The sequence below is a fragment of the Panthera leo genome, chromosome D1 (assembly GCF_018350215.1).
Source record: "Panthera leo isolate Ple1 chromosome D1, P.leo_Ple1_pat1.1, whole genome shotgun sequence".
NCBI lineage: Eukaryota > Metazoa > Chordata > Mammalia > Carnivora > Felidae > Panthera > Panthera leo.
Window position 1 is genome coordinate 77601018 of NC_056688.1, and position 14443 is coordinate 77615460.

Sequence of the window (14443 nt, forward strand, 5' to 3'; positions counted from 1 at the left end):
TTTTTAATAATGTTTGATTTATTTTTGAGAGCGAGTGTGAGAGGGGGAGGGGCACAGAGAGAGAGGAGGACAGAGGACACAAAGCAGGCTCTGTGCTGATGGCAGTGGGCTCAAACTCACGAATTGTGAGATCATGACCTGAGCAGAAGTCCGACGCTCAACCGAGTCATCAGGTGCCACGTATCTTCAAGTTTCTTTTAAAAAAAAATTATTTATTTTGAGAGCGAGAGAGAGGGAGGGGCAGATAGAGGGAGAGAGAGATCCTAAGCAGGCTCTGGGTTGTCTGCGTGGAGCCTGACTTGGGGCTCGTACTCACAAACCATGAGATCACAACTTGAGCCAAAATCAAGCATCTGACTTTGGCTCAGGTCATGATCTCACAGCTTGTGAGTTTGAGCCCCGAGTCAGGCTCTGTACTGACAACTCAGAGTCTAGAGCCTGCTTTGAATTCTGTCTTCCTCTCTCTTTGCCCTTCCCTGACTAGTGCTCTGTCTCTCTTTCAAAAATAAATAACATTAAAAAAAAAAAAAAAAAGAGTTGGATGCTTAACCAACTGAACCACCCAGGCACCCTGGTACTCCCTTCATCTTATACTAGATTTCTATATGCAGTTGAGTTTATCTGAATGTCCTATTTTATTCCTTTGATCTAGCTAACTACTCATGCATCAGTACCAGGCTGTTTTAATTATAGCACTTTGGCTGTAGTATGTTTTACTATGTGGTGTCTTTGAGTATGTTTTAAAGTCTGTTTGGGCTAATAAACCTCATCATGGCTTTTACTCTCAGTGTTTCTTTGTACAGTCTGCATGTTTATTCCTCCATATAAACTTTATTATCAACTTGTCTAGTGCTTACTAAAAAGAAAAAGATCACTGGTATTTATAAGGGATCACATGAAGTTTATAGTTTAACTTAGACTGGCCTGATAGCTTGGTGATAATTCAGTCATTTTAACCAAGGAAAAGCCATGTGAAGGAAAAGATAGGTCTTTGTCCAAACCTACTTTTGGGTTTTTCAAGAGTGTTACAGACTTTTCTTTGTATACATTAGGAAACTTTCCTAAATTTAATCTGAAGTATTCTATACTTTTGTTGCTTTATAAATTATGTATTCTCTTGTAATATATCTTTTAACTTGTTATTATTTATATATTGAATGCTATAATTTTTGCATCATAATTTTATATTCTGATGCCTTAATTTTTCATTGAACTAGTTTTATCATTGATTCTTTAAGGTTATCCAGGTATATTACCATTTCATTTTTTTTGAGAGAGAGAGAGAGAGAAAGACAGCACGTGTGAGAGTGAGTGGAGGAGGGGAGGAAGGAGAGGGAAAGAGAGAATCTAAAGTAGGCTCCACTCACATCCATCTCAGAGCTTGACTCTGGCTTGATCTCAGAACCTTGAGATCATGACCTGAGTCAAAATCAATACTTGGACACTTAACTGATTGAGCCACCCAGGCACCCTGCCATGTCATTTTTAAGTAGAAGGAGTTGACTTTTTCTTTACCAATTCTTAGGTCTCCAGTTATTTTCTTTTGTTCAGTTGCATTAGCTAGTAATTCCAGGACATCTTAAATAGTAATGGATAGTGGGTGTCCTTGCCTTGTGGAATGTTTCCAGTGTGTCCTCATAAGTAGAACATTATTTTGGCCTTGTCCATTGCTTTATCATTTTGCTAGGAGGCTTCGAGAGTTTCTTTTTTTTTTTTTTTTAATGTTTCTTTATTCTTGAGAGAGAGACAGAGACAGAGTGTGAGCAGGGGAGGGGCAGGGAGAGAGGGAGACACAGAATCCGACCATGCCCTGAGCTGTCAGCACAGAGCCCGATGCGGCGCTTGAACTCACAAACCGTGAGATCATGACCTGAGCTGAAGTTGGACGCTCAACCAACTGAGCCACCCAGGCACCCCTTTTGCTTGTTTGTTTTAAAGTTTGATTGTTTTAACACATTATGTTTTGGAGTTGATTATTCTAAGTCAGTTTTTCCTGGTTCCTTCTGGATCCTTTAATGCGTACCTTCTATTTTTGTTTTTTTGTGTGTGTTTGTGTGTGTGTTTCTGGAAAATGTTCTTGGGTTATAGTTCTAAAACGTTAGTTCTTTTCAAGTATTTTAATTTTCTTTGGATTCCAATTCGTTGTATGTTTGGTCTTTTTTTGCCTGTCTTCATACCAAGTAATTTCTCTGAGATTCTGTTTACTTCTGTGTGTTATTTTCATACTTTTGAAAGGTTTCCTGTTTTTCTTATCATCCTTTATTAGATTTTCACTGAACCCTCCCTTTCTTCTCTCTCTTGAATACCTCATAATTTCAGCATCAATTGTGATATTACAGTATATGATTTTACTTTTTCCTCTCTTTATGGAGTTTCCTCTATTCCATTTCCTCCCACTGTTAATTTTCTATTTCTGGTATTTTCTTATATCTTCAAATATTTATTTGAGGACATTTTAATTCAGTTTGTAGTGCTTTATTACACTATTTCTTTTGTTCTTTTGGGAGAATATTCATTAGCTGAAGTTATTTGTTTAACATTTTCAGTTTTTGTAACATAGATTTGTATGGCTATGGTCTGCTTTTGTCTGTCTATATTTAACGCACATAAAGAGTTTCTAGCATTAGAGGGCACTCTTCTCCTAGTTCTTTCCTATTCCATGCGTTTCTTTTATGGGTGATGGTATGTGCTTGCCATGTGCTATTTCTCTCATTTCTACAGGATCCTAACTACCTCTCTTATTTTCTTTCTCTTTACTGCAACACCTTTAAGAAGTACCACCCTTTATAGCTGATTATTACCCCCAAATATCACTTCTCTGAGACGGACTCTTCCAACTGTTGCTTATTTTCAGATCCCCTCCTTTTGCCCAGGACTATGAATTGCCGTGTCGCAGATAGGTTCAGTGTTGATTTAGTTTTTTCCCCCCAGCGAGTGATTTTGTGTGTATTTGTCTAATGTCTCCACCTTACTTTACATTTTTTTTTTTTAATTAGAATTTCCTAAGCATCATCTTCACTGCTCTTTGGTGCTTCAGATTTGTGGCAGCAAGTGGCAGGTGGTCTGTTGGATACGGGTTTATTTTTTTACCTATAGGTAATTTGATGATCATGGTGTTCTTTGTCATGATGCTGAAGGCCTATATCAGGTGTGGTTTTATTTCCTCTCCTTGTTGACTTTATGGTTTTTAGGAAAAGTTTTAGAGATTTGTTGGCACTTGATAGCAAGAGGATAAAAATAAAAACATCCTTAAGAAGAGAAAGGAATTGTCCATAGATGCATGATTACAATGCACAAATTCCTTTAATTTTTTAAGTTACTATTTTTGAGAAAGAGAGAGCAGGAGAGGGGCAAAGAGAGGGAGAGAATCCCAGGCAGACTCTGTACCATCAGCACGGAGCTTGAACCCATGAACTGTGAGATCATGACCTGAACCGAAATCAAGAGTCATACACTTAATTGACTGAGCCACCCAGGTGCTCCACACAAATTCCCTTAGTGAGCATTTATTAAACATCACTGGATATCAAGCAAGAGAGTAGGGCTACAAAGATAATCAGAACATCATTTCCTAATATGAATATATTCCCAGGAAGACACAGAAACGTATAATTATAACAGAATGATACTCATGGAAGAACAGCATAGAGGAAAAAGCACCCACTTTTATGACAAGCTCAGGGAAAATTTCACAGCACTGATTCTTGAGCTGCCTCTTGAAAGGTAAGTAGCAAGTTGCTAAGTAAGCAAGTGGGGGTAAGAATGTCTCAGACAGAGAGAAGTACAGAGTGCTGGGCTAAGAAAGAACATTGCACATTTAGTTCTTCGTGTAGGAGTAGAGGCAGGTGAAACTGAATGTTTATCAGCAACGTCATGCAGGACACTGCTAAAAGAAGGGATGAAACCGTTGAAGGAGGAAGAGGGCAGGTTCAGTTTTTTGCTTTAAGACCATCACTACATTGGAAATAAGGAGACAGTTGAGAGGGATGCAAGACTGAAGTCAGGGAAGTAAGGAGGCTATTACAAATTTTCAGTGACAGGTACTGACAATCATATCCAAGGTATTGCTAATAGAAAACAAGGGAGACTATGGATTAAAAAAAGATTTTTGTGGCAAAATTTATTGCACTTTGTAGATGACTGGATGTGGAAGATTAGGAAAAAAAAAGAAATAATGACTTCGGATGGCTAGAAAGAGATTGTCTATTTGTTTGTTTATTTATTTATTTATTTATTTAAAGGTTTGAGAGAGTGCTTGCACATGCACTTAAGTGGGGGAGGGGAAGAGAAGGAAGGAGGGAGGGGGAGAGAGAGAGAGAGAGAGAGAGAGAGAGAGAGAGAGAGAGAGAGAGAGAAAATCCCAAGGGGTATTTCAGCAGGTATTCAGCAGGGTAGCAGGCTCCATGCTGTCCGTGAAGAGCCCAAAGCAAGGCTTGATCATGACCTGAGCTGAAATCAAGAGTCAGACGCTTAACCAACTGAGCCACCCAGGTGCCTCTAGGGAGAGATTTAGAATTTAGGAGTCCTATTTTCTGGATTTCACATATTCCGTGTTACCTCTACACGAAACTTAAGTTCCATATTGAAATATTTGTAAATAGTTTTGCTGTCTTTTGGGGACTTACCATTTTGTCATATTAGCTTATATTTTCAAAGAAAACAATGGGAATACCAAGGTTGCTATCATTGGATTATCAGTCTTCAATTTTAATTTTTTGGTAACATTTATTTGTTATTGAGAGACACAGACAGAACATGAGCATGGGAGGGGCAGAGAGAGGGAGAGACACAGGATCCAAAGCAGGCTCCAGGCTCTGAGCTGTCAGCACAGAGCCTGATGTGGGGCTTGAACTCACAAACCATGAGATCATGACCAGAGCTGAGGTCGTACGCTTTACTGACTAGAGCCACCGAGGCACCCCCAGTCTTTATTTTTATATGCCCTCCAATCCTATTTTATCTTGCCAATTTAAGAGCTCTCTATATTTTTTCTTTCGATAACCCCTGTTTTGAGTGGCTTAATACTTGATATGTAGCTATATAGTAAATAGCTTAGAATATAAGTAGATTTACAGTAAATACAATGGTGCTATTAAAATGCTATTAAATGTAACAGCTAAGTGTCTCAGATGTTCATTAACTCACTATAAAAATGAATCACTGTATTTTAATTTTTTTTAATGAATCACTTTAGATCAAATGTTTGCATTTGTTTGTTCATTCCTCAAGTCTATATTCAGTTAAATTTTATCATCATTCTTTTGATTATTTGCTGTGTCTCAGACTAAGTCTTGGGAATCCAATATTAGACCAATGCTTTCTCACAAAATCTCACAATGAATGTCTTCTACCTGTCATGTGCTATTTAGATGATATGGGGCCACAGATGTGTTCAAAGTCTAGTAAGTAAAACAGGTTAAGAAATGCCCTAAGTGTGAATATAAGGCACATTTTTCTAAAAATAAGTACTTAAAAAAAGAGTTCCCTTTATATTTGAGTCTTTATAGAGTGTCTCATGTTATTAGATTTCTCTCATTTAATTGTTATGAATAGTGAGATAATTTAACATCTTAAATGTTATTTCAAAATTTTTTTTAATGTTTATTTATTTTTGAGAGAGAGAGAGACAGAGACAGAGTGTGAGCAGGGGAGGGGCGGAAAGAGAGGGAGACACAGAATCGGAAGCAGGCTCCAGGCTCCGAGCTGTCAGCGCGGAGCCCGACACGGGGCTCAGCTCACAGACTGTGAGGTCATGACCTGAGCTGAAGTCGGACACTTAACCGACTGAGCCACCCAGGCGCCCCTTAAATGTTATTTCAATACTGTGTACATTTTTACCATAATATACATCTAAGATATGTCTTTTGCTTTTTTACACTCTTAGGAGATGGTTTAGTTGTTAATCTGATTGTTAAGCTTCCCAAATCCATGGCTTAGTAAAATAATTTCTATGACTCCATGTATAATAAATCCTCATCTGAAAATTTCTATAAATTTTAAAGAATTTTTTAACACAAAGGTCTAGAGTTCTTGAAGCCTTTTTTTTTTCATTCTCAAGGAAAAAGATTCTTGATATTTGAAAGGAAGAAAAATGTAGTTCTTTAAAAATAGGTTGTTGTGGGGTCCCTGGGTGGCTCAGTCGGTTAAGCTCCGACTTCAGCTCAGGTCACGATCTCGTGGTCCGTGAGTTCAAGCCCCGCATCGGGCTCTGGGCTGATGGCTCAGAGTCTGGAGGCTGCTTCGATTCTGTGTCTCCCTCTCTCTCTGCCCCTCCCCCGTTCATGCTCTGTCTCTCTCTGTCTCAAAAATAAATAAACTTTAAAAACAAAAAATTAAAAAAAATAGGTTGTTGAAATATTCAGTTTCTTTATGAATTCCCAAACAATTTTAGGTTAAATCTGTAGCAGTAATATTGATGTCTTAACTTCAAAAAATTATTGGTTTTGTAATTTTTAAAACATCAATTGGAAATAGATATGGTAAATAGTAAATTCCACAAAATCAAATATTTTTATCCTTTATTAAAAGAGTTTGATGTTATGCAGTATTGCAGTAATTGCTATATTTTTCAGCAAACAAAAAGAAAAAAGAAAAAACGAGTTCATGTATCCTAAGTGTAAGTGAAGCTAAGGAAGTTGTGAGTGGCAAATTAACAAGGGAAGAAGATGGGATTATAATTTAATTTCAAGTTTGTAGTGATTTGAGGAGCAGAACAAGAGAAAACAACAGTGCAAAATGTTTATAATCAGTGAAAATAATGAAAAATGGTATAAGCATAAAGATGCCTATTTAATTAGAAGAGATTAGGAATTTTGAAAACTGAAGAATATGAGGTTCAATAAAATTAGTATTGAATATGAGAAAATATTTAAATATTAGGAAATTAAGTTTGTACCTTTATGTTCCGAGTTGCCTTTTTTCTGAGCATGCATGGAAATTGTAATTTAATATTAAGTGATGTAATAGATTTATATACAGCATGCTATTAGAAGCCAAAAGGATCATATCTATCTACCTTGGAAACTGTGGAAAGGCTTCACAGATTTAGTAACCTGAGCTCTATATGAATTACGAAGATTAATCTGTTTTTTTTTTTTAACATTTATTCATTTTTGAGAGACAGAGAGAGAGAGACATAGCATGAGCAGGGGAGGGGCAGATAGAGAAGGAGACACAGAATCCGAAGCAGGCTCCAGGCTCTGAGCTGTCAGCACCGAGCCTGATGTAGGGCTTGAACTCACGAACTGTGAGATCATGACCTGAACCAAAGTTGGACGCGTAACCAACTGAGCCACTCAGGCCCTCCAGTTTTGTTTTGTTTTGTTTTTAATGTGATTTTCTGAGACAGAGAAAACTATCTTCTTTGCTTCCTTAAGAGATTCCTGTAAGGGGGACTTTAAAATAAGTCAGTCAGAGAAAGATAAATATCATATGATTTCACTCATGTACTATTTAGGAAACACAACAGATGAACATAGGGGAAGAGAAGGGAAAGTAAGATAAAAACTGAGAAGGAGGCAAACCATCAGAGACTCTTGAATGTAGACAACAGGGCTGCTGGAGGGGAGGTGGTTGAGGGATGGACTAAGTGGATGATGGACATTAAGAAGGGCACTTGGTGGGATAGGGACTGAGTATCATCTGTAAGTGATTCATCACTGGATTCTACTCCTGAAACCAATATTCCACCATATCTTAACTAGCTTGAATTTAAATAAAATCTTGGAAGGAAAAAATGCAAAGTTAAAATTAAAACAAACAAAACAAAACTTGGTTTTAAGACTTGAACATTTGTGACAAGTAATGCTATAATTTTTCAACTCTTTGTAAAGCAAGAGCTGAATTGCATATTTTATGGACCTTTTTTTAAACGTTTATTTATTTTTGAGAAAGAGAGAGAGGGAGACACAGAATCTGAAGTAGGCTCCAGGCTCTGAGCTCTCAGCACAGAGCCCGACCCAGGGCTTTACCTGATGAATTAAGAGATCATGACCTCAAAGTCGGATGCTTAACTGACTGAACCACCCAGGCTCCCCTCTATGGGATTTTTCTTAAGCAGCCCTTTTTAATTCCTTAGTTTGCTACCTCTATCACAATTCTATAAACATCTATCAGAGATCCAAAATTGAAGGGAGATGTAACTTTATACATATAACCACTCTTGATGAATGTGGTGAGAGTACCTTCTTCTATATTAGAAAGAGAAATAAAGCGAAACTCCATGCAGATTAGGAATGCGATTTTGATTTGTTAATTGCTAGAGTTACATCGCAGAATGTTCTACATTTTAGTACATTAAAGTCTCCTGAAACATTGGAAGCTTTTCAAATTTATACTTATTATTTCAAAATTAAAAGTTAACTTACATTCAGTTGGCTTCCTATTTATATGTGTTAACTCTTTCAGTCCTTGCACCACTTCTTTGGATAAGCATCGTCTTATATTTTAGGACGTGGAAACCAGAGTTCAGAAAGTTTAGTAACTCTACCAAAATGACAGGGCTAGAAAGCAGTGGAGCCAGGAATACATGTCTCTTCTGAATACAAAACCAAGGGTCTCTGGATTGTATCATTCTCTTAAACTTTGATACTATTTTTTACCTTCTTTCATAGGGATTATTATGGAGAAAAGATTGGCATGTATTTTGTCTTTCTTGGATTTTACACGGAAATGCTGTCCTTTGCGGCTGTCGTTGGCTTAGCTTGTTTCATTTACGGCTTATTATCAATGGATAATAACTCAAGCAGGTACGTGCAACTGAATTGCCCAAACGGAGAAAACATCTTGATGTCATACTAACTGAAACAACTGCTCTTATTATTTCCCTGGCATTTGTTTCAGAGTGTCTCCTGGTGGCAGCAGATAATTGATATTTCTGATAAAAACCCAAATGTAATGGCTGCCCTCACCTAGTGCTTTACAGAAAAATCTATAAATGATCAGCTCTAAAGATTCTGTTTCTCAAAGCATGACTTGACCTACTACAGAGATTGCTGCTTTATTGTCCCTTCTGCCATATTTGAGAAGCTGTGTAAACTGTTGTTCTGTCACCTAAAAGCACATCACTTTTAAAATCACTTTGCTGTCTCCTCTGCAGCACTGAAATCTGTGACCCTGAGATTGGAGGGCAGATTATCATGTGCCCGCTCTGTGATCTAGTGTGTGATTATTGGAGACTAAATACTACATGTTTGGCTTCAAAGGTATGTATGTATTGTGGTATGGGAAAAGACTTGGGATTTCTCTTTTTGTATTGCGTTTGATACTAAACAGTCTTTGTGATGTTATTGTTTTTGCAGATCTCGCATTTGTTTGATAACGAGTCCACAGTATTCTTTGCAATATTCATGGGAATTTGGGGTGAGTAAATGGCCACATAAAAAACAACTCTATGTTATGTGTTATATGGCCATATAACATATACAGATGGCATATTTTATATACCAAAGGTGACTTGGGATCTTTGTGTGTTTGCTAACTAACATCAGTACACCGATAGAGTCTACATCAGTGGTCTGTATTCCTTGGTCTTTGGTCCAAAAAAGGTCTTTATTCAACATCTGTTTATTTCTCTGAGAGATAATATAATTTTTGAAACTTTGTATATATTCAGCTCACACCATCTCCCAGTGCTATGAAAAAAAAAAAAACAGTTCAATAAGTATGTAATTCAGGAGAGAATACACATAAATATTTGCTGGCTGAAAAATATTGAATCATAGATACAAAGTTGAACAAGAATCAACAACTGTTGAGGGCTGTTATATCAATGTTTGAGTCTAAATTCCCTGTGTATAATTCTGGTTCCAGCTTCCAGTTATATTTGTTAGAAATCTTCCATATAAAGTAGAATTCCCCTTAATTTTGGAAATGTCCCAGTGTTTCATCTTTTTTCTTCTTTTTTTTTCTTCTTGTTCCTGCTGTCAGTGAGGAAAATATGTTACTAGCTCAGCAGGAGGAAACCTAAAGACTTCCAAAGCATGTCCCAAATTTTAGGGGACTCTGGGAAGAAATAGATTTTTTCTTTCCAATTAAAAAAATTATTTAATAATCACAAATATGTGTATTTAAAAAGTGGGCAAGGGAGCTCAATCCAGGGAAAAAGACACCAAAATTTGTGGATGTGCGTGAAGATTTATGGGTTTCCACCACTTCTGCTTGGCTGCTCTGCTCTGAAGACAGTGGCCTCGATTCAAAGAACAGAGAATAGTCAAATCTTACCATCAGTTCTCTAATAACCCCGACTTTGTTAAGTACAAATACATCTTTATCACGTAGCTGCCAAATTTTTCCTCGATCATTACTTGGAATCAGCAGTGAACGAGAGGTACACAAATTACAGCAAATATAGTGGTTTTCAGGTGTTTGCACATAGAGAGTGGTGTACCAACACCAACCTCATACTTCATCGCAAACAGAGACACAGCCATATGCGGAACACCCAGACACTTGAAGTGTTTTGAGGAGGTGTTACCATCGGTTCTTTCAGAAAAGTTTACGTTAGTAGTGAATTGGTTTACCTTTGGTTTTTGAGGCTCGTGGCCGAATTCTAGGAAAGCAGAACTTTAGAGATATTTATTTTAGTACAGCCACTAATAAATCATTAAGCTGAATCAAAGGATGCGTTGGCAGAATAGATGTGAAGAAAAAAACATTCTTGGTTAAAGGAATAACATTAGTTCAAGAGGTTGAGACGTGAAAATAATGCTTCCTATGCTTTGTAGTGGCAGATAGGAAATGCTTTTTATTTTTTTAAACTTTTTGTTCATAATGCAAATACACACTCATCATAGGAAACTCAAGTAGTATATAAAAGCAGGGAGAAAATAATGTTAAAGTTACTAGAAATGGAAACATTATCATGGCCATAGTTTTTCAGAATCTTTTCTTCCATGTGTGTGGGCATGTGTATAAATATAATTTTACATAACTGATATACATAGTTTTAAATCTATATTTTTATTAAAAACTGAGTGACGAGACTCCTTCCAGGGTAACAGATATGTGAATGTGTGTGTATATGTGTGTGTGTGTATTTATGACTGAATGGAATTGCCTCAAAAATTTTTTTTAATGTTTATTTATTATTGAGAGAGAGAGAGAGAGAGCAAGGGAGGGGCAGAGAGAGAGGGAGACACAGAATCCAAAGCAGGCTCCAGGCTCTGAGCTGTCAGCACAGAGCCCCACATGGGGCTTGAACCCACAATCATGACCTGAGCAGAAGTCAGAGGCTTAACTGACCCAGGTGCCCCACTGTGTCCATTTTCTAATCGGATTAGTTTTGTTTTTGTTTTTGTTTTTGTTTTTTTGCTGTTGAGTTGTATGATTTCTTCAGATATATAAAAAATGATATTAACCCCTTATCAAATACATAATTTGCAAATATTTTCTCGCATTCTGTAAGTTGCCTTTTTATTTTGTTAATGGTTTCCTTTCCTGTGCTTTCTACTTTGTTGAAAGTCCTACTTGTTTATTTTTGCTTTTGTTGCCTTAGTCTTTATGTTAAATCCAACAAATCATTGCTTTGACCAATGTCAAGGAACTTACCCACTATGTTTTCTTCTCTGAGTTTTATGGTTTCAGATCTTAGGCTCAATCAGTCTGTAATCTATTTTGAGTTGATTTTGGTATATGGTCTAAGACAGGGATTTGGCTTTGTTCCTTGGCAAATGAATATCCAGTTTTCACGAAACCATTTATTGAAGAAACGATCCTTCCCACGTTGAATATTCTTGGCTCCTCTGTGAAATACTAGTTTATCATACATGCATGGATTTATATCTGAGCTCTTGATTATGATCTGTAGGTCTATGTGTCTGTTTTTATGCCACTATCATCTTGTTTTGATTACTATAGCTTTGTAGTATAGTTTATAAAGTGTAATTACGATAGCTTTGAAATCAGGAAGTGTGATGCCTACTGCTTTGTTCTTTCTGAAGACTGCTCTGCCTATTCCAGGTCTTTTGTGGTTCCATACAAATTTTAGTATTGTTTGTTCTATTTCCCTGAAAAATGTCATTGAAATTTTGATAGGGATTGCATTGAATCTGAAGATTGCTTGGGTAGTATGGACATTTTTACAATATGATTCTTGTAGTCCGTAAGCATGGAATATCTTTCCATTTATTTGTGTCATCTTGAGTTTATCAATATCTTGTAGTATTCAGTGTACATATCTTTCACTTCTTGAGTTCTATTTATAACTAGATATTTTATTCCTTTTGATTCCATTAGAAATGGGATTGTTTTCTTTATTTTTCTTTCTGATAGTATGTGGTTAGTGTATAGAAACAACTAATTTTTGTATATTAAGTTTTATCCTCAAACTTTACTGAATTCCTTTATTCTGTCTTTGGTGGAATCTTTAGGACTTTCTACATATAATTTAATACCATCTGCAAATAGAGACAGTTTTATTTTTTTCCTTTCCAAATTTGTATGCCACTTATTTCTTTTTCTTGGCTGATTGCTCTGGCTAGGACTTTCAGTAATCTTTGAAAAAAAGTGGCAAGAATGGGCATCCTTGTCTTATTACTAATCATACAGGAAAAGCTTTTAGCTTTTCACCACTGAGAATGGTATTAGCTGTGGGCTTGTCCCATATGACTCTTATTATATTGAGGTACATTCCCTCCATACTCATGTTGTTGAGAATTTTTATCAAGAATTCTGTCAAGTGCTTTTGCTGTATCAGGTGAGATGATCATAAGTTTTTTTTTTATCATTTTTGTTATTAATATAATATACTGCATTGATTGTGCATATAGAACCATCCTTGTATCCCTGGAATGAATTTTACTTTGTCATGGTGTATGAACCTTTTAATGTATTGTTGAATTTGATTTGCTGCTATTTTATTCAGGTTTTTTGCATCTGTGTTCATCACGGACATTTGCCTGTAATTTCTTTTCTTGTAATTTTCTTGCCTGGCTTTGGTATCACAGAAATGCTGCTTCCTAAGATGAGTTTGAAAATCTTCCCTTCTCTTATAATTTTGGCAAGAGTTGAGAAAGGTTGACATTAATTATTTAAATGTTTAGTAGAATGCATGAGTGAAGTCATCTTCTCCTGGATTTTTCTTTGTGGGGAGGTGTTTGATTACTGATTCAAGATCTTTACTAGTCATTTGTTCAGAATTTCTATTTCTTCATGATTCAGCCTCAGTATGTTGTGTGTTTATAGGAATTTATTTTTTCTTCTAGCTTTCACAATTTGTTGGCGTATACTTGTTAATAGTAGTCTTTTATGATTATTTGTATTTCTGTGGTATCAGTTGTCACGTGTTCTTTTTCATTTCTAATTTTATTTATTTGGGTCCTCTCTCTTTTTTCTTGGTACGTCTAGCTAAAGGCTTATGTAATTTGTTTATCTTTTGAAGAAGAAAAACAGCTCTTAGTTTCATTGACCTTTTGTATTGTCTTGTTAGTCTCTATTTTATTTATTTGCACTCTGATCTTTGTTACTTCCTTCTTTCTACTAGCTTTGTGCTTACTTTGTTCTTTTTTTTCTCACTCCAGGTAAAGTTCAGTTGTTTATTTAAGGTTTCTCTTATGTCTTAATATATGCATTTATTACTATGAACTTGCCTCCTAGAACTTCTGTTGCTGCAGCCCATAAGTTTTGATATGTCATATTTCTATTTTCATTTGTTTCCAGATATTTTTGTTTCTCTTTTGATTTCGTTTTGAGACATTGCTTGTTCAGAAGCATTGATCTAACATTTGATCTTTCCTAGGGAACATTCCATGCACACTTGAGAATAATGTGTATTCTGCCACTGTTGGGTGGAAAGTGCTGTAGGCCTCTGTTAAATCTACCTTGTCTAACATGTAATTTAAGTTGAATGATTCCTTATTGATTTTTCTGTCTGAATAATCTATCCATTGTTGAAAGTGGGGCTATTGAATTTCCCCGCTATTATTTTTTATTTTTTTTTCATGATTATTTATCTTTGAGAGATAGAGACAGAGATGGAGACAGAGCATGAGCGAGAGAGGGGCAGAGAGAGACGGAGACACAGAATTCAAAGCAGGCTCCAAGCTCTGAGCTGTCACCACAGAGCCTGATGCGGGGCTTGAACCCATGAACCATTGAGTCATGGCCTGAGCTGAGGTCAGACACTTAACCGACTGAGCCGCCGAGGCACCCCTCCCTACTATTATTATATTGCTGTCTGTTTCTGTCTTCAAGTCTATTAATATTCATATTATTTCTTTATGTGTTCTGCCGTTGGATGCAGAAATATTTACAAGTATTATATCCTGTTGCTTGATTGACCTCTTTATCATTATGTAATGATTTTCTTTGCCCCTTATTACAGCCTTTGTCTAAAGTCTGTTTTTTTTCTGATATAACTAACCTTGCTTTCTTTTGGTTTCCATATATTTTTCATCCTTTCATTTTCAGTATGTGTGTCCTTAAAGCTGTAGTGAGGCTCCTGCAA

At 36.4% G+C, this 14443-nt stretch overlaps 1 protein-coding gene across 2 annotated transcripts in view; it reads left to right on the top strand.

The window, feature by feature from the left end:
• Nucleotides 1-14443, top strand: part of ANO5 (anoctamin 5) — a 106580-nt gene that overhangs the window by 63602 nt on the left and 28535 nt on the right. For both annotated transcript variants that reach the window (XM_042906393.1, XM_042906395.1), the window contains 3 exons: nucleotides 8613-8747; nucleotides 9098-9203; nucleotides 9300-9360. In XM_042906393.1, the coding sequence (XP_042762327.1) occupies nucleotides 8613-8747; nucleotides 9098-9203; nucleotides 9300-9360 (302 nt within the window). The remainder of the gene's footprint in view (nucleotides 1-8612; nucleotides 8748-9097; nucleotides 9204-9299; nucleotides 9361-14443) is intronic.